The 25,902-nt window shown below is 39.2% G+C and overlaps 2 protein-coding genes across 2 annotated transcripts; both read right to left on the reverse strand.

Moving 5' to 3' along the window:
• Nucleotides 1–1,367: 1,367 nt before the first annotated feature.
• LOC311087099 (uncharacterized protein) lies at nt 1,368–14,117 on the reverse strand. The gene is made up of 3 exons (XM_084120343.1): nt 14,015–14,117; nt 3,067–3,185; nt 1,368–2,929 (listed from the first exon to the last, which is right to left on the reverse strand). Exons 2-3 carry the CDS (start codon nt 3,122–3,124, stop codon nt 1,713–1,715), a joined length of 1,275 nt encoding a protein of 424 aa, XP_083976469.1. The 5' UTR covers nt 3,125–3,185; nt 14,015–14,117; the 3' UTR covers nt 1,368–1,712.
• Nucleotides 14,118–19,368: 5,251 nt separating this feature from the next.
• On the reverse strand, nt 19,369–20,984 carry LOC311087197 (uncharacterized protein). Its single transcript, XM_084120466.1, has 3 exons — nt 20,915–20,984; nt 20,631–20,756; nt 19,369–19,936 (listed from the first exon to the last, which is right to left on the reverse strand). The coding sequence occupies exons 1-3, from the start codon at nt 20,976–20,978 to the stop codon at nt 19,524–19,526; spliced, it is 603 nt and encodes a 200-aa protein (XP_083976592.1). The 5' UTR covers nt 20,979–20,984; the 3' UTR covers nt 19,369–19,523.
• Between the last annotated feature and the right edge of the window lie 4,918 nt (nt 20,985–25,902).

Here is a 25,902-nt window from a genome sequence, read left to right on the forward strand (position 1 = left end):
TTACAGCACAGACAAATATTTATTTTCTATCTTTTCTTTAATAGAACATTTTACATAGAACAATTTTTTTTTTAACAGATAATGTTAATAACTAATATAGAACTAAATAAATTACTCCTGTTGTGGGAAATTCAAAGTGCAGTGTTATGGAAGAACCATTTCCTTCTTTTCACATTCAGTATCAATTTCTTCTCTCATCTGCCACATGTCCAGCCAGGCTAAACAAGTACTCACTGTCAATGCTTGTACATGGCGCAGAGAAGTAAGCTCGGGCAAGTGGAGCAAGTGCAGGGAAACGATTGGGAAACTGAAGTTTAAATGGGTAAATTTTCTATAAATATTTTTGAGTCTTCATTTTCTTTTTTGACATAGCCTACTCCAGTTCATGTTAAAACACACTAGACACAAATATGAAATCATATTTATTTTGTCCATCAAAAGTGTGCTTTCACTTTAATTGTGCGTGAGCAGCGGAGCAAAAATAGTCTCAGCGCCAAAACCCCCACTCATGCTTGACGCTCACGCGTTGCTCCTGCTCCCGGTGTGAATGCACTCATTGATTAAAATTGCGCAACATCAGCATCACACGTGCACACAGTGTGAGCGGCACGTATTTTTTTTGGCGTGCATGTTAATCATGCAGCGCCCAAGTGCATTTGACCGGCATAAAATCGGCATATGTCAGACTGACCGGCCGGTTGCCGGTCATGGCCGATCACGTGACAATAGGCCAATTCCGGTCACCAGCCGATCAATCGGGGCATCTCTAGACAGTAGCAATGATCTGAGACATGTATGGAAAAGCGGAGGTGGATATGTTTGTCTCAGCACATAAACTGTCTAGAATTAAAAGCAGTTCAAGGATTGCCCGAGCGAGCTACAAGCTCATTCTACCAGAGGCATGGCATACCTGTGGGCATGGGCAAGCAGAATGTCTATTGAAGACATCTGCCTGGCAACTGGCTGGTCATCACCAAATACAGTGCATCCAGAAATTATTCACAGCGCTTCACATTTTCCAAATTTTGTTGTTACAGCCTTGTTCCAAAATGGATTAAATTAATTATTTTCCTCAAAATTCTAAAAACAGACTACCCCTAACTTTTCACCAATTTAGGAGCTGGTTTCACCTCTAAAATGCTGTGTGAAATACTCTTAGGGCAAAAATGTAGGAGTCCTAAAACAAGGACACTGCCATTATTTTTAAGAGTTTCTCCTAAATCCTTAAAAAAGTTAAAAGCTACTTTTAGCCTCAAGATGTTTTGTGAATACAACCCCTGAATTTAAATCAGTATAATTATTTACTTGGAGATTATTTATAATGTAGACCCAGATGCAATAAAATGACTCAAAGTCGTTAAGCATTTGCTGTATGTCTGCAATTTTAATAGAATCTTTATTTTTCAATGCAAAAAAAGCCTTCAATATCTTAATGCATCACATCTAAACAGCTAAAACAAGTTACTTCAAACATGTATTATGATTTGATAGACTATTGTTGCCACTTTTACACAAATGCCTCACACACAATGAATTAAAATAATTGAAAAAAAAACACATCCCTTCAAAAATCTTCACAAATTTATGGCAACACACTAAACTTTTTTTCTTTTGACCTTCCCCAAATGTTCCCCTTGTCAATCAATCAATCAAATTCCACAACTAATTTTAACAAATTATCCAGCTTTTGATTAATCTGAATGTCAAATTATTTACTTATTAGACACCTTCGGGCAATGTTTTTTCTTATGAGTCTGTAGACTAAATAATCGGGCAAACCACCTGCCACATAAAGAGCACTGGTATGGTTTCTCTCCAGTATGAACAATTCTCTCATGAATTTTCAAGGATTTTGACTGAGTGAAACTCTTCCCACATGTAGAGCACTGATGTGGCGTCTCTCCAGTATGAACTCTCTCATGAATTTTTAAGGATTCTGACCGAGCAAAACTCTTTCCACAGTGTGAGCACTTGTACGGTTTCTCTCCAGTATGAACTCTCAGGTGTACTTTTAAGGAACTGGATGTAGTAAAGGTCTTCCCACAGTCAGAGCAAACATGAGGTCTTGCACCAGTATGTACACGCTCATGCTCTTTTAAATTGTACAGCTGTGTAAAACACTTTCCACATAAAGAACAAAAGTGAGGCTTTACACCAGTATGAATTTTAAGGTGTTTTTTTAAGCTTGATGCCAAAATGAATGTTTTATCACACTGATCACAGCTGAATGATCTCACATCAGAGTGACGGCGCAGATGAGTGGTGAGAACGTTTTTGGATGTGTAACTTTTTCCACACTGAGTGCATGTGAACGGTTTTTCTCCAGTGTGAACTCTCATGTGAACATTTAATTCATCTTTGCGACTGAAACTCTTTCCACACTGAGAGCATGTATACGGCCTCTCTCCAGTGTGAACTCTCATGTGCTTATTCAGGTGTCCTTTATGTATGAAACTCTTTCCACACTGAGAGCATGTATACGGCCTCTCTCCAGTGTGAACTCTCATGTGCACATTTAGGTGTCTTTTATCTATGAAACTCTTTCCACACTGAGTGCATGTGAATGGTCTTACTCCACTGTGAACTCTCATGTGCTTATTCAGGTGTCCTTTATGTATGAAACTCTTTCCACAATCAGAGCAGGTAAACCGATTTTTTCCAGTGTGAATTCTCATGTGTTTCTTAAGGTCTGATTCATGCACGTAAAACAATCCACACTCTGAGCAGGTGCAAAATCCTTTGACTCCAGATTTTTCAGCTTTTTTCTGTGTGAAATTCTCTTCAGTCTTTGAAATGACCAGATTTCCATCTTCATTTTTGAAATCATGAGGTCTTTGAAACAGATGTTGTTCGTCTTCATTTTTATATGTCAGTATTACATTTTCATTTGTGAAATGATGCTGTTTGTCTTCATTCACTTCCATCAGGTCTAAAATCAACATATTAAATTAAATTTAAAACGGACAAATGAGGGAAAAAAAGTTAATTCTTAATTTAGCACAAATACATGTCAGTTTTCATCTTAATGTTCTTCATCAGTCATTAAAGAGAATGGACAACACCAACCTATTTGTTCCTCTGTTTCTTCATCTTTTATTCTGCAGGGTTCTTCCTCAAACTTCATTTTTACAATAGTGTGGCAGTATTTCTCCTGGAGTAATTCCTCCTGCTCACTTCTTCACCTACTGTGGGAAGATGGGAATAGTCTCAGCATTTACTCTCTCATGAATGGCTGTTGGAGCGGCTTCACTGACTGAAGGTGTGAATTGTGGTTTTAAGCCCGATTTTGAGCCCAATTTGCAACCTCAAGCGAACCAGTGATGTGAGGCCCGATTCGATGCGTGGCGCAAATTAATTTTTGTCCAAAAAATCCTCAATTGTGTGGTGTTATTATGATTATTTTACTGCTCAAGATCACGTCGGAGCCTGCACGATCCCAAATCATACATTTTAAACATGTTTGATATTTACGACTTTTGATCGGCTGTAAAAACTTGGCAGCCACAAACATGCCACAAAAGTGGAGTATCAAGAAAGATCACACATCCTTTTTTTCTCCATTGTTTTTCTTCCCGTAAAACAAAACATACTCAGTTCTCTGAGATAACGGGAATGAGTGAGACGCTAGATGCAATGGGGAAAACTCCTCTTTCTCTGATTACTGAAGATTATAGAATAACACATTGAAACTGCATGACCCTATGGTGCGAACCAATGGATGAGCAGCGAAGCTGCACGAACCTATGGTAAGAAAAGCCACCAGAGCCCGCCAAAATGGGAGGGGCTATCCCTCTATATAAGCAGGCATTCTGCAGTAGTTAATCTACAGCTAAGATAGACTACACTGTAAAACCGAACAGTACAAATTTGATAAATAAAATGGGTAGTAATTACTCAAAAAAAGATAAAAAGTTAATTCACCTTTAATTTTCTGTGTAATTAGAACGAAAGTGAAATTTTAAGTATACAGCACTCAGTTGCTTTAATTTGTTTTTTTCAGAGCACTCAAATAGTTCTACTATAATCCCGTATGACGTCACGCACGTGCGTACGTGCTCCTCCTCCTTCAACTAGCGTTGCAAGTTCGCGAAGACGCCATGTTTTTGTTGCTCGCCTCGGACACTGGCGGTTCTAGGGGGGGGCAGGGGAGGGGGGGCAGGGGGGGGGGGGGGGGGGGGGGGGGGCGGGGGGGCCAGTGCCCCAGTGCCCCCGTGTCACCAAGCTTGGCCCCCCCTCTGGCCCCCCTAAATTTGGAATCGTAAAATCACACCAAACAACTGCGCATTTGATCAGTCGCGGCGCCTTCGCTAGGCTACACTGCAGCACGATGTATCACAATAATTCGACCTGATGTGACAGGCGGAACAAATGCGTGTCGCACTTGGTTCCAGTCGGCCGGCCCCCTTGGAGCGTTACACGGTTACACGCCAGAAGCTCACTGACTGACTGTTGCGCGCCGCCGCGGCCGGGAAAAAGGGAATACACGTCTACAGAACCGGAGTCATACAACAAGAATTACCGCTGAGATTTAAGGTAAGCAAAGCTAGTATCTTTTGTGTAACTGTTATAAAGTAAGACTTCTGGTCAGGTAATGTTGTTGACTGCTTTATTCTGAGCTTACACCGTTCACAGCAGACCACAGCAACCCTTCTTTTACTCAAACACTGAGCGTATTTTCCAGATTGAAACGTATCACTCTGCCTTCTCTCTTAATTATTTTACAATAGTAATAACACACTGTCAGTAACGTTTTTTTATCGTCAGTAATGGTAACGGTGTTGTAAAGATGGAAAGAGGAATTTGTTAGAATCCGAAGTGAACATGTTCTTCAAACATTCCAGAAACAAAGAGGAAAGTTCAAACTTAGTTTGTTCAGAGATGAAGAAGAAGACTCTCCAGTCTCCACACACTTTAGTTAACAGAACCCAGATGTAAGTGTGGTGGTTACAAAAGTAGATAAGTAACTTAATTGTAAATAAATAAGTAGATAAATAGTAGTAAATAAATATATGATATGTAAGATGTGACGGCAAGATAATGTATTTCTTAAATGTTTTAGTGGTTATTTCGTTGACGATTAATGTTCCCTGCTCCATCGTTCGATTATTTGATTGCTTTTACCTTTTGGGAGTGTTCGCCTGCTTGAGGAGGGGACGCGCGCGCGCTGCTCAAACAATACAGACTCTGATGATAGAAGCAGCAACACAACAGCTCCGTGTCCTGTACTATTAATATATAAATATATCTCCCCTCATCAGGTATGAATTACATAAAAGCAATAAGAGTATGTGTTTTGACATGTAAGAGGTTAAGAAATGTTAATTACATGGTTTAAAGTGTTTAAGTTTACTGTTATTACGGACATGTAAAAGTTCGCTTCTATTCACGTCTGTGTGCTGCGTCACGCGTGCTAGTTATACATTTCATGCTAGTGATGGAGACCACGCGGTCTCAGAGAGAAGGCGCAATATTAGAGTAAGTCCACAAATGAGATGTGTTTTGGTGAAATAATGCAATGAGTAAGTTTTAAGTGCCAAATGACTTTGAAAATGAGTGTCTGTACTAAAAATGTATCAGAAAGAATAATTCTGGCAAATATGAACACATTTTTAGGATTTATTCACGTGTAAAATGTTATCTATGTTATCAGTGAATATTTCATAGTACATCTGCTTAATCTGTGGACACAGTAGTAAAGGAAAAATACTGTATTTGTGATTAGCCTACTCTTGAAGTGATGCACTGTCATTTATTGACATAAGAGTGATTGAACTGTTTTACATTGTATGAAAAAAAACAATACAGACTCTGATGATTGAAGCAGCAACAGCTCCGTGTCCTGTATTAATATATAAATATATCTCCCCTCATCAGGCGGTGAGGGTACTACATAAGCACAAAGGCTCACTATATCACAACACAAATCCAAGAAAGCCAGCACCTATCATATGTAATATTCATATTCTGGTTTGCTGATGTTGTGTATTCCTCTCATTTGCTTTTTTGTCAATAGTTCAAAATGAGAAAAAGGGACATTGTGTCCTATTTCTGCCCCCAAAAGAAAGATGACAAGGCAAATGTTGAGACAGAGCCAGACAGAGATGCAGAGATGTGTGAGGAGGCTGAGAAAGAGAGGGCCACAGAAAGAGAGCCAGTGAACTTTGGAGAGATTAGCAGTAAGGCCACAGAGCAGGAACAAGAGCAAGATGAAGATCCTAATAGTGAAGACGAGCCTGAGGGAGACATACAAGTAGAGTTTGAGACACAGACAGAGGATCCATGTGCATCCACAAGCACTGGACCATCAGGTTTGTGATGTGGAAAAAGAAAAGCGTGTGTGAGAGAGTGTGTGAGAGAGAGAGAGAAATTAATCAATTACATAATTTAATTTTATGTTTAAATCATCTGTTATATGCACATTTCTTTCCCATAATTTTCTTATTTTCTGATTGATTTACTTGCTTTATTTGTAATTTGTAAATTTCCTGATTTAACTTTTATTATTGTACAGTATTTGCAAATTTACAGTCATGCCAATAAAGCTAATGGAAATTTAGAGAGAGAGCAGCATTAGGAAATGTGCACTTTAATGAATGTTCCGAACATTTACACAATACAGAGGGGATACCCTTTTATAATCATGTGTGGATTAGTATAACAAGTTTACCTTTTCTTTTGTGTGTATGTGTTGTGTGAGTGTGTGAGAGAGAGAGAGTGTGTCTTTATAGAATATATATTTACATGTATTGGGTTTGTCTTTCTCCACAGATATCAGCAAATGCAGAGAAGACCCACCGATGCAGCCAAACCTTAAATTGTTCCCAAGAACCTTGATGGGGGACAGAAGGAGGAGCTTCAAGGCAGCCTGGTACCACATCTACCCCTGGCTTGAGTATTCAAAAAACTCGGACTCTGCGTATTGTTACGCATGCAGACATTTTAGCCCTCCTAATAGTCCTGACACAGTCTTTGACTCGCCATCCGGATTCAAAAACTGGAAGAAGGCAACCTATAAAGTGGGGGGTTTTGCAATGCATGCAGGATCGGAGAGGCACAAACAAGCTATGGTTAGCTGGCGGGATTATCAGAAAGCTGCAGCAGCTAATGCAACACTGGTAAATGTCTTAAATAAGGAACACAACAGACAGATCAGAGAAAACAGGGAATACATAAAAACTATAGGGGAAGTGCTGCTACTTACTGCAACTCAAAACATGGCCCAAAGAGGTCACAATGAGTCTGTAGACTCTGATAACAGAGGGAACTTCATGGCAATTCTAGAGACTATTGGTAACTATGATAAAGCTGTTAAAAAAAGGTTAACATCATTTCATAATGCAAAGTATACAAGCAAAATAATCCAGAATGAGATTCTAGATTGTTTAGCGGACATGGTTCGAACTGAAATTGCAGAAGAAGTGAAAAGCAGTGAAGTCTTCAGCATCATGGCTGACGAAACAAAAGATGTAAAGAAAAAGGAACAGATCTCTCTGGTGCTGAGATATTACTACAGTGGAGCTATCCAGGAAAGTTTTCTCCATTTTGAGTCCACAGAGAAGCTGGATGCAGCAAGTCTTGGTGAGAAAATAATCCACATGCTAGAAAGTCATGGCCTAGAGTACAAAAAGAACCTGGTAGGTCAAGCATATGATGGGGCTTCTGTCATGAGTGGTAAGCATTCTGGAGTCCAGGCAAGAATCAAAGAGCAAGCAAAATATGCTTTTTATATTCATTGTAGTGCCCACTGTCTAAACCTCGTTTTAGTAGATACAATCAAAGCTGTCCCGGAGGCCAAGGAGTTTTTCTCTTTACTAGAGAAACTTTACGTGTTCACATCTGGATCAGCTGTTCATCCTAAATGGCTAGCTATACAAAGAGAGATGTATGAAGGGGCACCAAGAGAGCTTCAGCGATTAAGTGACACACGTTGGGCATGCCGATTTATAGCTCTACGTAACATTATGGATCGACTGCCTGCCCTCAAGCGGCTCCTGCAAGAGATAGCCCAAGAACATAATGGTGAAAGATCCGCTGAGGCTCGAGGTCTACTGGCACAGATAGATCTTGAGTTCATAGTGCATCTTGTTACTTTTAGCAAGTTTTTTTCCTACAGGATCACAAATGTTCTGTGTGCATATTCCTTGGCTTAATCACTTATTAATTTGTGCAGATCTGACAAAATTTACAATGTCAACCTGAAGAACCACTTGTTGGACCAGCATGCTCCCTGTCTTCAGAGCTTGTTCAGAAAGAAAGCTGCTCGCACAGGGAAAGTGGTCTGAAGTACTGAGTCAGCTCTTCAGGAAATATGACCAGGTCAGTTGGTTACACTTCTTGATGCCTGATATAGAAACTGCAGTATATCAAAACTGCATTTTGACATATTTTGGTTGTATTTACAGACATTTTAGGCTGATGCATAGTATTGTGTGGCTGTGCGGATTATATTCCATGTTAAATCAAGATTCTTATACTCATGTCTCTAATTCTCACACTGAAGGATATCGTGGACATCCATGTATGACGAGCTGCCGTCCTCCGTGCTCTCCCCACCTATCTGCAACTCCAACTTTTTCAAGACATAGGATGTAAGTGTTGCACTGTCTGGTTAACAACAATCTCACTTGCCATTCAGATGTCATCCTGGTTCTAGTTCCACATTTTTAATATATTATTTTTTTATAATTGTAGTTATTGTATGGGATAGAATGGTTTGGAATAGATGTAAATATATGTCACTTATTAGCTGTCCTCCTTTGGAAGTTTAGAGTAGCAGTTATCTGTTCTTGTCTTCAGGTAGAACATTCTGATGAACCAGACATTGATGACGTACCACTCAGTCTACTCTTCATTAGTGGCAATTTAACAGTTGCCACATTATTCTGCCCAGAGAAGATTGTGGTTGTACTTGAGGAAATCATTGAGCAAACATTTCTCAAGGGCCTTGCACTGTTTTGGAGAATTTCCATTTGACAAACAATTTATTGTTGATGTTTTGTGGATACTTAATAAAAGAGTAACTTGAATTTAAATTGTCTGTGTTAACCTGTTTTTTTTATTATAGAATTTATAGAATATTATAGCAATTTAGTTACTTGATAATGTAAATTTAAAAACTTACAAAAATGAATAAAGTGAGTAATTTTTTTACTGAGACATTAAAACTGTTTTTATTTGTTTTTAGTTGAAATTGTAATGTAACAAAAAAAATTAATTTATCTTTAATAAATTTTTATATGTACTGTGAACCCAAAAACTACTTATAAAATGACTTGATTAATAATGTTATAGTAACTTGTAAGATTAAGTACGTATCAGTTAAAATTGCCTAGTACCAGTTACTTAAAGGATGTTTCGTTAACTTATAAAAATTTAGTTAGTATCACTTAAAAATTTTGATGTAATCAGTTTCAACAATTTTTTTGAGTTATATTAACTTATCCGGTTTTACAGTGTACATCTCGGAGGGTTGAGGGAGTGTACATCTCAGTGTACGTCACATGGAGGGTTCTAGCGGGTTGAGCTCACGTAGAGGTCGAAGCCCAGCTTACACAGACAGGACACGTGCTTGCAGCGCAGGGACATCACTGTTTTAGCATCTGGCGAATGTGGATGGCGAGGACCAGTCGGCCACCACACAAATGTCGCAAATGGACACTCCGCTGGACCATACCCAGAATGAGGCCATGCGTCAAGTCACATTCATTTATATAGCACTTTTAACAATATAGATTGTTTCAAAGCAGCTTTACAGTGATAAGAAATTACAGTAACAGAGATTGTTTTGGCTTTACAGCAGCTCTAGAATAAAGTTATTGTCCAGCTAAAGTTAGTTTTGATTGATTGATTCACTTCCGTTACAAAGATCATTAGTTATTAACTTGGGGGCCACTAACACGACACTGTTCTAACATAAAACACTGAACACGGCCTGCTCAGCCGCACAAAACAGTACCTGGTGGCTCGAGAACACAAACCCTGAAATAGATCCCAAGAGTGCACTTTAAGTCCAAAGGGGCACTGTAGACCCATTGAAGCGTAGGTCAATGTAATCATGTCCACTATCCAGTGGGACAGTCTTTGCTTCGTGACCGGATGCCCTTTGGTGCGGTCACCAAAGCACACAAAGAGCTGCTCTGACTGCCTGAACAGGGCAGAGCACTCAATCTATACTCTTAAAGCCAGAACAGGGCAGAGTAATTGAGGCTCCTGCTCATCCTCAGATGGGGAAAAAGCAGAAAGAGTAATAACCTGTGCTTAGAATGGAGTAGAGAGCACCTTGCCCACATAGCCATGTCTTGGTTTGAGGATGACCTTACAGTTGTTAGACTCAAACTCAAGGCAAGAAAGCAAACAACCAGGTTGTTCTTGCATACAGATTGGCTGGCCACATGAGCGTGAAATGCTGCTATGGCCGCCACATAGAGTCTGAGCATGGAAGGGGTGTGACCCTTATCCAGCAGCTCCTGAAGGAACAACAGAACCAGTGAAATGTCACAGGAAATCAGGTCTTCACTCTGAACTGCGCACCAGTTGGAGAAGACAGACCATTTAAGGGCATAGAGGTGTCTTGTGGACAGGGCTCTAGCCTCAGAAATAGAGTTCAGGACTCTCGTAGAAACAAAAAACTTCCATTGTTTCTCCATCTTATGCTCTTTAGGGAAAGCGGTCCGCGAATGCAGCGAGGCGAGATGAGAGTGCCATTCTTTAATGAACGCGGCTTGCGTGGATGTGGTCCCGGTAAGCGACGCACTCAGATGCGCAGAGCTTTAAGAACAAACGGCAGCAAAAAGAAGCTCTTTTAGGAAAAAATATGCTCTATGAGTCTCACCTGATAATTACAGGGGAGAACGTCATTCTCATTTGCCGAGCTGTCTGCGCTGTGCTCTAGCACTATGGGAATCCTCTCTGTCCTCTCACTATGGGAATCCTCAATGCAGGGAGAGCAAGACATGTGGGACATAGACTGGCATGAGCTCATTTCGGCCCAGAAACTACATTGTTTCTTCGTCTCTTGCTTTAGAGAAAGAGAACGGTAGAGAACGAGGGGAGGTCAGTGAAGACAGTGAGATGTGGCATTTTGAAATCAACGCCGGCGAAAAAATGTTTCTTTTAGAGAAATAAGCTCTGTTATACTCACCTGATAGTTGCAGGGGAGGAGCTTCATTCTCAGCCGCCGAATGTCAGCAGAATGCCCGCTTATATAGAGGAATAGCCCCGCCCATTTCAGCAGGCTCTGGCAGACTTTCTCACCATAGGTTCGTGCAGATTTGCTGCTCAGCCATTGGTTCGTGAAGTAATCTGAGAAAAAGGCGTTTTCCCCATTGCGTCTAATGCCCATGAGATCTCATCTCACTGAGAAAATGTTACTACAGTCAACAGGTGTGTGGTCACGCGGTCCCGGACAAATCTTCTAGTGTGTGCATTTGGAGGATTATAATGCTAAAAATCGGTTGAAACTAGGGCTGTGCGATTTGGGAAAATATCTATTTCGATTTTTCTGACAAGATATTGCAATTTAATTTTGTAAAGTGAAGCTTCAGCTCAATATTATCAATTGTGTGCAACACACACTTTAAATTAAGAGTACAACATGTCTTTAACTTTAGACCCCTTCACTACAGTGCAGCCTAGCAGATGCAGTGTGCCTTTCTATTAGTGTTCATTTTGTCAGCTATTTTTTGTTTATTTAATCTTAGTCCTGAGTCAAATGCACTTTTTAGTTAGCATATTTCGTCAACCATGTTTGGTCAAGTTTTAGTCGACTAAATGTCTGAGCATTTTAGTCTAGTTTTCGTCATGATGCATAATAGTTAAATTGATAATCCTGATTATTTTGCTCAAAATTATAATCATACCGATTGTTGTCATTTGAGAAATGTTTACATTTCATCAGAATTATTGCACTTTCACCTATAAGCACAAGAGAATGTCAACCCATACACATGGTTTACCTCATCTAGTTTCCCGATTTAAAGGCTACTTATCATATTGGCGTACCGGTAAAACAAAAAACTTCTCTCAAAAATTAAAACAGTGAAATTCATAGTAATTCAATGATTCCAAATTAGGGACACAGCCATCTTCTAACCGTATACATACTGGGAACTATATTCTGAGAAGGCAAAGCACTGCTACTTCTGCGGAGTAATTAGTGCAACACCTGCTCGGTGCTGCGAGCAAATCACTCCGCAGAAGTCTCATGTGACCTTGTTATTCGTACACGCTGTGACTATACAAATCACAACATATAAATAGGAAAATGTTGGCGTTATTTTGTCACTTATTGGGAGCAGAATGCTAGATGGAGCCGTTTACCTCCAGTATTTGTGCTAAGCTAGGCTAGCGGTGGGTGCGTCAGACAGAGCATGGAGATGAGAAGGGTATGTATGGACTTATCTAACTCTGGGGGATATGGTGAATAAGCTCAAGTCCCAAATGTTCCTTTAGCCTAATGTTTTTCTATTAAAACAACAGCAAAAAAGACTTATTATCATACAGAGCTGCACACAAATGCAGTTATTCAGCAACCACAATCAATAGGCTATAGTCGAGATCCATGTTTGGATCTATTGCAGTTAATCAGATAATCACTAAGAAGGTTTGATCGCAGATTTAGTCTCAGCAAACAGTGCAAGCAGCTTGTGACAGAACACAGACCAACTGAATGACACTTTCATTTAAGCAGAAAATCTCAAATGGAGCTTGCTAAACTCTAGGTTACTTGTTTGTTACCAGCAGTGTAGAGAGTGCATGCACATGGTTGCCAGATTGCAAAGATTAAGTAAAACACCTGGTAGAAAACGTGTTATTTTAACAGAAAAGCTCTGATTGGGGGATTTAAATTGTTGAAATCTGGCAACCGCAAATGAATGCTCATAGTGGCTTGTTAAAACAGTTTTTTCCTTTTTTGTCATCTCTTTTCTCACTGCACTTGAAAACACAAAATGGAACTTGTTACTCACGCGCTGTGTGGGAAGTTTAACATCCGAACTGTTATTAATTTTGGTACCTGAAAACTATTAGACCTGCCTGAAGATTTTTTGTTTGTTTGTTTGTTTGTTTGTTCATTTGTATGTATTGTATTGTATTGTATTGTATTTGTGCTTTTGCTTTTAATTGGATTGTTTGTTCTTATTTTAATACTGACAGTTTACTTGTCTTTAAAAAATGTAGGCTATTAAATGTAGTTTTTGTTTATTAAAGCTAGTAGTTTTAGCTGTGCAATAGAGGAATGTGAGTTTTCAATTGTATCTAAAATTTTGGTGTCACAACTGCCTGTTTTTGTGTCATGGTTGGTAAAAAATATTTTTGGCCGGTAAATCTTCATTTTCAATCTTCAATCCAGCCATTGGCAGGTGAGGCAAAATAAAAAAAAATAGTTTTAGGCCCTGCTTGTATTTATGGAGAGTTAATAGACTCCCCTGTCATTTGATGTTTGAAAACATTAGTCTTTGTAAATTTATTTTGTCTGTATATGCTGTTGTTATAAATAAAAAGAGGCAACTACAGTAATGATATTATTATTATTCAGGCAGATTAGAACGTTTTATGATTTTTCCTAGAATTATTTTTACATGCTATATTACCTGTTTGTTTACCTTATTTTTGTTTTACTGTTTTGTATGTAAGGAGGGAGTGAAATTGCAAAAATTCCAACATTTAAAGTGTTAAAAAAGTTCTGTTCTGTTGTTATAATTGTCAAAAACAGAAATAAAACAATAAATAAATGTCGGCTTAATATATTTTATGTTGCTCTTACATTAGATATGATTTGTATTAAAAACTATTTACCGGGTTTCATAAAAAATAAAAAAAAATAAACAACTCACAATCTTCACAAATTCTAATGTGAAAAAAAAAAGTCAGTAACGAGTTTACGTTTCACGAGTGTAATCTACAACACCAGTCGGTTCATTTCGATTAATGTCTGAGTGATTTTCTAAATAAACTGACTCGTTTTGTCGTTTGGATTCAGATTTCTCCTAATAAATGATCAAATGAAAATACTCACCGTCTGAAACACATCAGATTTAGAGCAGAATGAACGGCTGTGTTCCACTTCTCATGTTTATGTTCCCTTGAATCCCTTCCCTCGCTCACTTCTCTTCTTCTTCTCATACACTCGGGTGTGTTTCAGTGCTTCGGTTGCACGAGCGCCTCTACTGGCGGTCTCTATTAAACTCTCTATTCAATCTCTATTAAACTCTCACCTTCATAGATTTGATACAAACAAGATAAGATCTGTTTTCTTGTTTGAGATTATACAATAAAATCTCATCAAATATGTTTGACTTGATTCAAACTTCAAATATCTGCTAAGGAGTTTGCATTGACCTTCTGGACTCCTTCAACTGTTGCGTGTTACTGATGTTATTGATTTTAATATAAATTTAGACTTTTAGATGATATAAATATTATTAATACAAATGTGAGCGTTATTAAGTGATATAAAGATTTACCTTAAAAACCGAGCAGCTCAATGCAAGTAGAAGTTACTTAATTTAGATATCTCCCAATAAAAAATAAAATAAATGTCCTCAGTCTGATAAACACAGTGGATTGAACCAGTTTGTTACATTAATCACAGTGTATTCAACTAGTATGCAAATCTGCTAATATGTTAATTTTTATTACTTTTCTGGACTAAATTGTTGATCAAAATAGAACATTTAACCATGTATTGTAAGAACCTAAATAATCTTAAACCTAATTTTATATTTTAACTAGATAGCAGCTGTAAAACAACATGTCACAGCTGAATTGCCACAGACACAGAACACATTCACTTTTCCTGAGCAATTTCATCTTCTGTCAGTCAGAGTACATATTATGAGAGGATTCGCCTCTTTAAATATACACTATACCGTTCACAAGTTGGGGGGCAGTAAGAATTATTTTTTTATTTTTTTGGAAATAAGTTAAAGAAATTAATACTTTTATTCATCAAGGACACATTAAATTGATCAAAAGTGACAGTAAAGACATTTTTAATGTTACAAAAGATTATATTTCAAATAAATGTTGTTCTTTTGAACTTTCTATTCATCAAAGAATCCTGAGAAATCAAATCAAATCAAATCAAATCAAGTATATTTGTATAGCGCTTTTCACAATACAGATTGTATCAAAGCAGCTTCACAGTATTAAAATAAAATAATACAACAAAGTTTGTTTCTAGTGGAATTTATTGATTGATAGAATAAAATTAAATATCCCCAAAATATCCCCAACTGAGCAAGCCAAAGGCAACAGTGGCAAGGAACCGAAAAACTCCATCAAGTGACCTAATGGTGTCCTAAAACTCCATCAGGTGACCTAATGGAGAAAAAAAAACCTTGGGAGAACCCAGGCTCAGTCGGGGGCCAGTTCTCCTCTGGCATTTATGAACTAGAGGCCAGATTGTAGTTTGAAACTGTGAGATTAACAATATTATATGAATGCCTGGCTGAAAAGATGCGTCTTTAATCTAGTTTTAAACTGGGAGAGCGAGTCCGAGCAACGAACAGTATCAGGAAGGCTATTCCAGAGTTTTGGAGCCAAATGTGAAAATGCTCTCCCTCCTTTGGATGATCTGGATATCCTAGGTATGACCAAAAGCCTTGAATTTATTGATCTTAAAGAGCGCGATGGATTATAGGGCGATAGAAGATCCGTTAAATAGACTGGAGCTAAGCCGTTTAGGGCTTTATAAGTCAGTAGCAATACCTTATAATTAATACAGAACTTTATAGGTAACCAATGTAGTGATGATAAAATCGGTGTTATATGATCATATTTTCTTGATCTAGTAAGAACTCTAGCGGCTGCATTTTGGACTAACTGTAGCTTGTTTATTGAGGATGCAGGACAACCGGCTAATAAAGCATTACAGTAATCTAGTCTCGAGGTCATGAATGCATGAACTAACTTTTCTGCATCAGAAACTGATAGCATATTACGTAGCTTAGCAATGTTTCTAAGGTGGAAAAAGGCTGTTTTTGTAACATACGAAATATGATTTTCAAAAGACAGGTTACAATCGAGTATAACACCCAGGTCTTTTACTGTAGAGGATAAAGTAACAGGACATCCTACGATGTCAAAGTTGTATTGTGAGAGGTTCTGTGGGCGGTTTTTTGAACCGATAAGTATTACCTCTGTCTTGTCTGGATTTAATAAAAGAAAATTACGCGTCATCCAATCTTTTATATCTTTAACACACTCTGTCAATTTGGATAATTTAGCGTTTTCATCCGGCCGTGATGAAATATATATTTGAGTGTCATCAGCATAACAATGGAAACTAATTCCATGTTTCCTTATAATATTTCCAAGTGGTATCATATATATTGAGAATAACAGAGGGCCCAACACAGATCCCTGCGGCACTCCATAGTTTACTGGAATTATGATCGATTTTTCTCCATTTAAATAGACAAAATGGTAGCGGTCTGATAAGTATGATCTAAACCAGCTTAATGCTTGTCCTTGAACACCAGTATAATTTTGTAGTCGATCTAAGAGTATTGTATGATCTATAGTATCGAACGCAGCACTTAAGCCCTATTCGCACGGGATAAGTATTACCTGGTGACCTCCAGTCATTTGTAATAATTGCGGAGGTTGTCTGTGATCTTAATCCCGTGCGAATCGGCCATGTCTGTAATTTGTAAAGTAATAATTCCCCCGCAAATAACCTACCATATTTCGCCGAAAACGGAGGTCCTGTGATAATATTAGTCCCGTGCGAATCGGCATCTCTGATTTGGCCAGGATTTGGCGGGGCTTTTTCTTTTTTTCAAGGTAGCTATTTCTTTCTTTTGCGCCTTTTTATCCATCTTTCGCGAAGAATGGAGGGTGCGTTGGAGTGTTTTGACAGTGTTTTGGGTGCTGGGTCATGTCGCTATGCACCATATACAATTTGCAGAAAGAGAAAGATGAAAAACACCACAAGTGCGAAGACAAAAAGAATGATTAGATGGAGATGGATGACGTGTATAGCAACATGCGGTAAGTATATTTTTATGTTTGTAACATACATCTAGAGATAACGACAAGACATCTCCAAGCAATAGCTATTCAAAAATAATGCACAATCAAGCGAGGGCTCACTTCATAATTAGAGGTTAATGTTACAAATAAATCAAGCGTAAAGCTTGAACTAATAGATTTTAACCTGGTGAAATGTTTTTTATCCATCTAACCGGACCCTCAACCATACGCAAAAAGTGTACAGTGCCATATAGTCGCCCATTGAAAACATATTTCCACATGGGCTACAAGAAATGTAATATGGGTATAAACTATTTTTATATGGTTATAGTTTATTTTTTAATAATAAAAATAATAATAATAATGCTTGCCCATGTGTAAACTGTAAAGATACAGTGAAGAATACAGACTACAATAAAGATGTAATAAAAATGTGCTACACAAACGCAAGCAATATTGGCAGTTGTTTTTTTCTGGTGGTCTACTTGTATAGTTACAAAGTGTAGTAAGTCAGGGCTGAGTTTAGGTATTAACTTTAGAATAAAAATCAAAATGTCGTTCTTAAAGGGATACTCCACTTTAAAATGAAAATTCTGTCATCATATACTCCCTCATGTTGTTTCAAACCTGTAAGCATTTCTTTCTTCTGCTGAACAGAAAGGAGGATATTTAGAAGAATATCATTGACTTCCATGGGACCAGAAACTGTTTGGTTACTGACATTCTTCTAAATATCTTCCTTTCTGTTCAGCAGAAGAAAGAAATTCATACAGGTTTGAAACAACATGAGGGTGAGTATATGATGACAGAATTTTCATTTTAAAGTGGAGTATCCCTTTAAATTTCTTAATACTTTTGATGTTATTGTTCTCATTTGAATTGTTTTCTGTAGTTTAGGTACTTAAATTTGTAAAAAAAAAAAAAAAAAAAAAAAAATGTGGGCCTTCCTCTGATTTTGATTACTTACGTCTGTGTTGAATATTAACACTGCAAACTGACATTATGTACTGATGGCCTTCTCTCTTTCATAGCAAATTCATGGTACAATGAGAGAACAACACGAGAGCGAGGCCCTTCCTTTTGGGAAACAGAGGTGCTCCAGAATTTTCAAGACAATGATTGGTACCTCAACTTCAGAATGCCCAAAGAGACCTTCAATATCCTTTGTGACCAGCTGCACCCATACATCAAACCCCAAACTACCAACATGTTGGATCCAGTACCTCTAGAGAAGAGGGTAGCAGTTACAATCTACAAGCTTGCCAGTAATGTTGAGTTCCACGATGTTGCCAACCTGTTTGGTATTGGAACCAGCACCGCCTGTAATATTTTCTGGGAGGTGTGTGAGGCACTGAGCAAACTCAGGAGGGTTTTTGTGAAGAGGCCAAAAACTGTCCCTGAAGTCCAAGCCATCATCACAGGATTTGAGAGGAAGACAGGATTCCCCATGTGTGCTGGGGCTTTGGATGGCACACACATACCAATCATAGCCCCATCGAGCTATCCCACCGACTACTATAACAGAAAAGGATGGTACAGTGTTCTTCTTCAAGGTCTTGTAGACCACACTTACAGCTTCCTTGATTTTGATGTTGGCTGGCCTGGGAAGTGCCACGATGCATACGTTTTTGAGTGTTCACGTCTGTGCCACAAGCTGGAGGATGGTACCTTTTTCCCTCCAGTCAGCAGGAACATCCAAGGGGTCGACATACCTGTCCTGATTGTGGCTGATTCTGCCTACAGCTTGACTAGCAACATAATGAAGCCATTCCCGGAAGGTACAGCGAGGGGTCCCAGGGCAGCCTACAACGCCTCCTTGAGCCGTGCTCGTATCCACGTTGAACACGCATTTGGCCGCCTCAAGGGCCGTTGGAGATGCATTATGAAAAGAAATGACTGTCAAACCCAAAATGTGAAGTATGTTGTGTCTGCTTGTGTAGTGTTGCACAACTTCTGTGAAATGCAGAAAGTTGCTTACCAGGAACCCCTGGAAGATGTGTTGGATCAACCAGAGGCAGGACCAGAGCAGCAGATATTTTCTGCTCTCTCCCCAGCAGAGCACATCCGGGAGGCCTTAGTAGCCCATATTAATACAAATCAGTAAAGTGCAAAGAAGCTTTGGAAGCTCATACACAAAATATGCAGTCAAGACGCACATGCAATTGAAATCAAACATTTATTTATAGTGCAGAGCATCCTTCATTTCTGAACTTGGCAATTCACATAAGTTTGAAGTTTTGTTCAACTTTTTTTTTCAGTTTTGTTATAAAATAAACAATTTTTACAAAATATAAAAGAAATGTGCAAATATTGCTTTCCTAAAAGAAAAAGGCACATTCGGAATTTGTCAGAATTTTTTTAACACACCTTTTTCCCTACATAACATGTGCTAAATATTGCTTTCTGTAGGGAAGCACTGAAACCATACAAAAATCAAAGTAAAGTGAAATAAATAAAAATGGTGAACTGCCAGACCTTCTAAAACACACTAAATCTTAAAGGCCTAAGAACAAATAATGCTTTCCTGCAAGATGTTAAGGCACAAAAAGCTAGTTGGGTGGGTCATTGTAGTAGTGCACTTGATATGCTGCTGGGGCAGGGGGTCCAGGGGTTGTGGATGGAAAGTCCATGCTCTCAGCTGATGGGCGTTGATGAGGTGGTGTATAAGGGTAGTAATGTGGGGCTGAAAAAGGTGAATGCTGGGACTGGGGCCTAAAGCACTGAAAGATCTGGAGCATTAGCACCCTGTTCTCTTCTGCTCTCTTTTCGTCAGCTTCCATCTTCTTTATTTCAAAATCAAGGCGTTTCCTTTCCAGCTCCATTCTATTTCTCTCCATCTCTTTCTCCCATTCAAACCGCTCTCTATCGTAGTCATGGGTGTTCTCATTTTGCAGGAGACGGTCCAGACCCTTGTCAATTGCCTCCATTATCTGTGTTTTTCGCCCCTTTCTTCTGCGATGTGCTGCAAAGACAAAACATTTATTTCAGCAAATTCCGATGTTAAAACCAATATATACTGGGAACATTCAATGCTACAGTGATTAATTTAAATTCCTTTGGTAAGAACTATGTAAAGGTCAATTAATGGTTTGTGAATATACCTTCTGGACATTTATTTTGGTTACATCTGTGTGCCTGGCAATGTCAGTTGAGTTCAGTTGAGTGATGCACCTGTTAAGAAATGGATGTATTTGAGCTCTCATAATTCCTTTTATTTTTATTCTCAATTAAAGTGATGCTGTGATGTGTGGTCTGTATATTATGCTATAATGGTCGTAGGCTACTATAAGCAGGGTGAGGGAGACTGTCCTGGAATTTTGTAAGTGCAGGTTTATTGCCGTCCACCACAACATAGACCAGACAAGTCTCGTTTCACATCCTATTCTATTCATACATGAAAGTGCGCACACAACAAAGCATCACTATAGATGAGAAAAACAATAAAAGTTATTATGGGAGCTAAAATACAATTTCCTGCTCTTAGCAGGTGCATCACTCAACTGAACCTAGTGTGTGGTAGTGTCCCAAAGGTACATTGACAAAATATTGATACTTTTAGGTATCATAGTACAGCTAACCATATCATCCATTCGCTCCTAAGCAACTACCTACATTTGTGTATCTTATTGAAAACTGTTACCAACATGAGAGCCCACCTTGTGGCTTGGGTTCAGCAGCAGGAGGAGGTGGTGCTTTGGAGGCTGAGCCATAACTGGAAGCCTCATCCTCTGCATCATTTTCCCTTGAGGTGTTGTGATCATTAGGGCTCTCAGATGAACCTGCTGAAAACAAAAGAAAACAAGCAGGTTCACTCAGTAATGATTACTATGCTTCTACTTATTTCTTTATTTAACTATAGAGAAGATACAATGTACATATAAATTAACACAATATAACGTTACAGTATTATGTACTGTACAGGCCAGTGTAGGCTGCTTACCACACTCAGATTCCTCATCTGAACTCCCCCCGTTATCCATCCTTATGTCTCCAGGGTTGTTCATAGGTCGGCAACCTGTATATAAAAACAATAGAAAACAAATGTAAAACTAATGTGCTTTGCTGTGGATCAACAATTAGCAAGTGGTTGTCTAAATTGTGTGGCATCAAAGTTAGCATAAAGTTAACGTTACTGTACGTTGCTGCTAAACTGGCTTTTACTGTAGCACATGTTTGCATTACGTTATCCTTACAGTAACTTACGTTAGCTGTTGAAAAGGAGAAACGTTTTATAGCAGCTAATTAAACTGGCTATTACTGTACCATGTGTTAGCTAACGTGAGAAGGGAGATGTTGATTAATCTTACCGAGAACAGCGTCCAGTTCATCAAAATAAGGACATTTAATGGGGTTTGTTCCGGTCTTCTTGTTGTTTTTGAGGCTATCACGGTACTTTCTTCTCAGGTAGTCCAACCTTTCTTTACACTTGGTCCAATCTCCTAAGTCCTGTATAGACGGGCACCGGAGGACGAGGTCTTTGTAAATATTTTCCCAAACGGTGTGGTTGTGCACCATTTGTTCGAATTGCCTTTGATAACGTGGTTCACCCCAAACATCGATTAAAAAAAGTGTCTCCTCACGCGTCCAATGTCGACTTTTCTTCTTAGCACTAGCAGCCATGTTGACAAAACAACAAGGAAGTAGATGTACGCAAAGTCTTGACGTCATATCCGGGTTCCGGCTTCCGGGAGATAAGTCAGTAAATTCGAGTAAAATCACAGGCTTCGCTTATCCCGTTCGAATGCGCCAGATGAAAATCAGACGTGGGTGGGTAATTTATAATTCACACGAGGTCCCTAGATAATACTTATCCCGTGCGAATAGGGCTTTAGATCAAGTAAAACTAGTATTGAGATGCAGCCTTGGTCAGAAGCTAAAAGTAAATCATTTGTGATTTTAACGAGCGCAGTTTCAGTGCTATGATGCGGCCTGAATCCTGACTGAAACTTTTCATAGATATCATTTTCTTGCAAGAAAGAGCCCAGTTGAGTGGACACAACTTTTTCTAGTATTTTAGACATAAAAGGTAGATTTGAAATGGGTCTATAATTTGCTAGATTATTATGATCTAATTGTGGTTTCTTAATGAGAGGTTTTATAACTGCCAGTTTAAATGTTCTTGGAACATGACCTAAAGATAAAGACGAGTTAATAATATTGAGGAGAGGCTCTTCCACTACAGGTAACACTTCCTTCAGTAGTTTAGTTGGTATAGGATCTAATAAACATGTTGTTGTTTTAGATGAAGTGATAAGTTTATTTAACTCTTTTTGTTCTATAGTTGTAAAGCACTGTAATTGTTCTTGCGGGGGGATAATTGAGGCTGAATTATAAAGTGCGATTGAGGATTGAATACAGAAATAAAATGTATGATGGTTTCCACAGACATCTGAACTGATTTCAACACTGATAATAATCATAAATGTTTCTTGATCACCAAATCATCATATTAGAGTGATTTCTGAAGGATCATGTGACACTGAAGACTGGAGTAATGATGCTGAAAATTCAGCTTTGATCACAGGAATAAATTACACTTTACTATATTCACATAGAAAACAGATGATTTACATTATAATAATATTTCACAATTTGTACTGTATTTTTAATCAAATAAACACAGCTTTGGTGAGCAGAAGAGACTCTTTTAAAAACATTAAAAATCTTAGCGACCCCAAACTTGTGAACGGCAGTGTACATAAAAAAACATTTGGTGTCGTGCAGAGTGATTTCAATGCAAAAAAGAGTCTTCAATATCTTAATGCATCACATCTAAACAGCTTGACTAAAAACAACTGTTTGTGATATGAAAAATTATTTAATAGATCATTTTGTATAACAAATTTTTTTTTTTAAATTTCACACTTGTCCATAATGCAAAGGAACCCTGAGAATATCAAACTATTTACATGTAGGTGATGGATCTGAACATGAACCTTTGCTCATTTAGACACCTTCAGGCAATGATTTTCTTAATAGTCTGTAGACTAGTATAAGAATTGAGAAATTAGGAAATGCCGGACAGTCTGTTTGAAGAGCGACCAGACCCTGAGAGAGGACAGAGGACCTCTCTGGAAATTACCATTTGAACTCACCATGTGAGAGGCAAAGTCTCACCTCAGAACACATCTCTCCCCCTCTTCCCCACTTCCCCTCTCACATGCTCAGATCACCTGAATTCACCCTAGAAAATGTATAGTTTAATGTGAATGATTATCATCCTAATGTGAATGATTATCATATGAAAGCATCCGACTAGAGCCAACAGTGCGGAACACACCAAAAAACTAAGTTGGCTGACGTTCAAAAACAGCCCGGACGTTGCCCGACAGCTGACTGTCGGCTTGGTGTGTCCCTGGCTTTAGTTAAATTACGATATTTAATGGGATACTTCACCGATTAGCATTAAGCTTTGAATCAGTAGAAACCCGGTAGTATTTTCGAATGACCGTGCTTCCCTCCCTCATGTCCCCCTGAGACGAGAGATTTCTGTATTTTTTGTCTGGAAAAAAAACACAGATGACGCAAAAATCGTCATTTAGCGTCATCGGAGACTTTTTTGGCCAGAGGCGAGAGACTAAGACCTGAGGGTGGATGGAGGCGGTGGAGGTGAAGACCTGAGGGTGGATGGAGGCGGTGGAGGTGAAGACCTGAGGGTGGAGGTGAAGACCTGAGGGTGGATGGAGGAGGTGGAGGTGAAGACCTGAGGGTGGATGGAGGCGGTGGAGGTGAACACCTGAGGGTGGATGGAGGAGGTGGAGGTGAAGACCTGAGGGTGGAGGTGAAGACCTGAGGGTGGATGGAGGAGGTGGAGACCTGAGGGTGGAGGTGAAGACCTGAGGGTTGAGGTGAAGACCTGAGGGTGGATGGAGGCGGTGGAGGTGAAGACCTGAGGGTGGATGGAGGAGGTGGAGGTGAAGACCTGAGGGTGGAGGTGAAGACCTGAGGGTGGATGGAGGCGGTGGAGGTGAAGACCTGAGGGTGGAGGTGGAGGACGACATTCCCCCATGGAAGAAAATTTTGAAAAATAACCCCTGAATTTATGACTTCTGGTGAATATTGTGGAAACTAATTGATACATTTAGATAAATATATTTCATACATTATTGCATATTATAATACAACTTATACAACTTATTAGGCCTATATATTTATAGAATAGTGAAGTAGGCCTAATCAATATACAAGACTGAACCACATAGATGTGAAATATAAAGGCTATCATGATCATTTTACCAACAATGAACCAGGATTTGTTTACTTTATAATACGTTTTATTTTTAACTTAAACAAATACAACATAACATTCAAAACTCATCGGCTTAGACTGCATTTTAAGAAAAATAAACACAGTAAAAAACAGTATTCATTGTCCCTCACGCATTCCAGCCACGGGTAGTCATTTTCCCATTCAACACATATATTTTTGTGCTCTTTTCTTTTTCGCCGGCTGCTCGGAGGTAGTAATTTTTACATTTCCCGCTGTTGTCACTTGTCGTCATCGTTGCTACGATACGTGACTCACAATGACTGAAACGACCAATTAAAAGGGCATTCTCTGATGATGTTCCAAGATGTTAAAAACGCTACGCTGATCATAGACAAACAGAGGGAGAAATTAGTATCTACCGCACCGTCGTTTTTTTTTCTTGTCTTCGTTCATAGTCTGACATATATTAGAAGCTATGTGTCTGTCATGGATTTGCACTGAATTGATTCTCAAAAATACGGAACAAAGTGCGTTCCGTATCAGTTCAATACGGAACAAGACTTTTATGTGTCAAATACGGGACGATTCCGTATTATACGGAACGGTTGGCAACCCTAACCCTGGGTGAAGAGGTCGACCAAGTAAACATCTTCTTGTCAAGAACTGCTATATGCAGCAAATATATGACCAAAGGAGGTAAGTGTATGCTGCAAATAAATATAATTTAAAGGTACACACAAAATACATTCGTTTTTGAATGGCATTAGTATTAAACTTTTGCCTGATCCTGTATTCATGCCCAGAGGTGTCAACGCAAGTCCAAGACCATTTTCATTTTAGCACTCTAAATAAATCAAAATGAAAAAAAAAAAACAATAATTGATTTTTTAACACTATTGTTCTCTTACGAGAGTCCTCTCGTACTGCGTTTTTTGTAAAAACGCTACGGGAAAAACTCTTTTTTCACGAAATACTGAAGCAAAAAATTATCCTTAATTTTCCATATATGTAAAGCGCGTTGCAGCAGTACACAGCTATGGCGAGACAGCTTGCTCGCTCATTGGCTGTTCTGCGGCAACTGCATAAGCCTATCGAGCGAGGCCTGAAGTGACGTCAGGCCAATGAGGGCGCTTCGCGCCCTCCTTGCCACTTCCCGCCGAGACGGGTGTGGCTAACCTCTATAAAAGGAGCTCGAAAAGGCTGATTCACTTGATTTTCATCTCTTCAGCGAAGCTCACGCATCGCTGGATCACGAGGAAGCACGCGTCGTCTGATGCAAGCACTTCAGCGGGACGAGCCCTCGAAGCCGCTGGCCAACGCCGCCTTCTACCGCCGTACCTGCTGCACTTTCCGACGCCATATCCTTTCCTTTCTATTGTTCTTGTGTGTGTGTGTGTGTGTGTTCGCTTTGCAACACTCACCCCTAAAAGAGCTGCGTCTTTTTTAAGATGCCTTCTCATGCAGCGCTCGCGCTCGCTGACGGCGAAACGCCTTCACTCCGAGCCAATTGCCTACGGTGACTCTGAGGACTCGCCGGGCATCCTTTCCGAGGCTGCCCTTCCTGGAAGCGGATGGCGGGATTAGTTTTTCTTTACGTTACAAGAAAAGCTACCCTGCCTCTGCACGCGTCATTCACCGGCGAAGGAGAAAAGAGTGTTCTTAGTCCCGCCGTTGGTCGGTCTGACCTCTTTTCTCTCACATTTCTCAGTTCCCTGTTC

The sequence above is a fragment of the Abramis brama genome (assembly GCF_963993115.1).
Source record: "Abramis brama genome assembly, chromosome: 7".
Lineage (NCBI taxonomy): Eukaryota > Metazoa > Chordata > Actinopteri > Cypriniformes > Leuciscidae > Abramis > Abramis brama.

Bases quoted from the DNA above. Each gene is read 5' to 3' on its own strand.
- LOC311087197 (XM_084120466.1), bottom strand. From the start codon at position 20,978: ATGAACAACCCTGGAGACATAAGGATGGATAACGGGGGGAGTTCAGAT. The intron at 20,757-20,914 runs GTAAGCAGCCTA...TTTTGTTTTCAG, and splicing joins AGATGAGGAATCTGAGTGTG to CAGGTTCATCTGAGAGCCCT. The intron at 19,937-20,630 runs GTGGGCTCTCAT...TTGTCTTTGCAG, and splicing joins TGCTGAACCCAAGCCACAAG to CACATCGCAGAAGAAAGGGG.
- LOC311087099 (XM_084120343.1), bottom strand. From the start codon at position 3,124: ATGAAGTTTGAGGAAGAACCCTGCAGAATAAAAGATGAAGAAACAGAG. The intron at 2,930-3,066 runs GTTGGTGTTGTC...TGTTGATTTTAG, and splicing joins AGAAACAGAGGAACAAATAG to ACCTGATGGAAGTGAATGAA.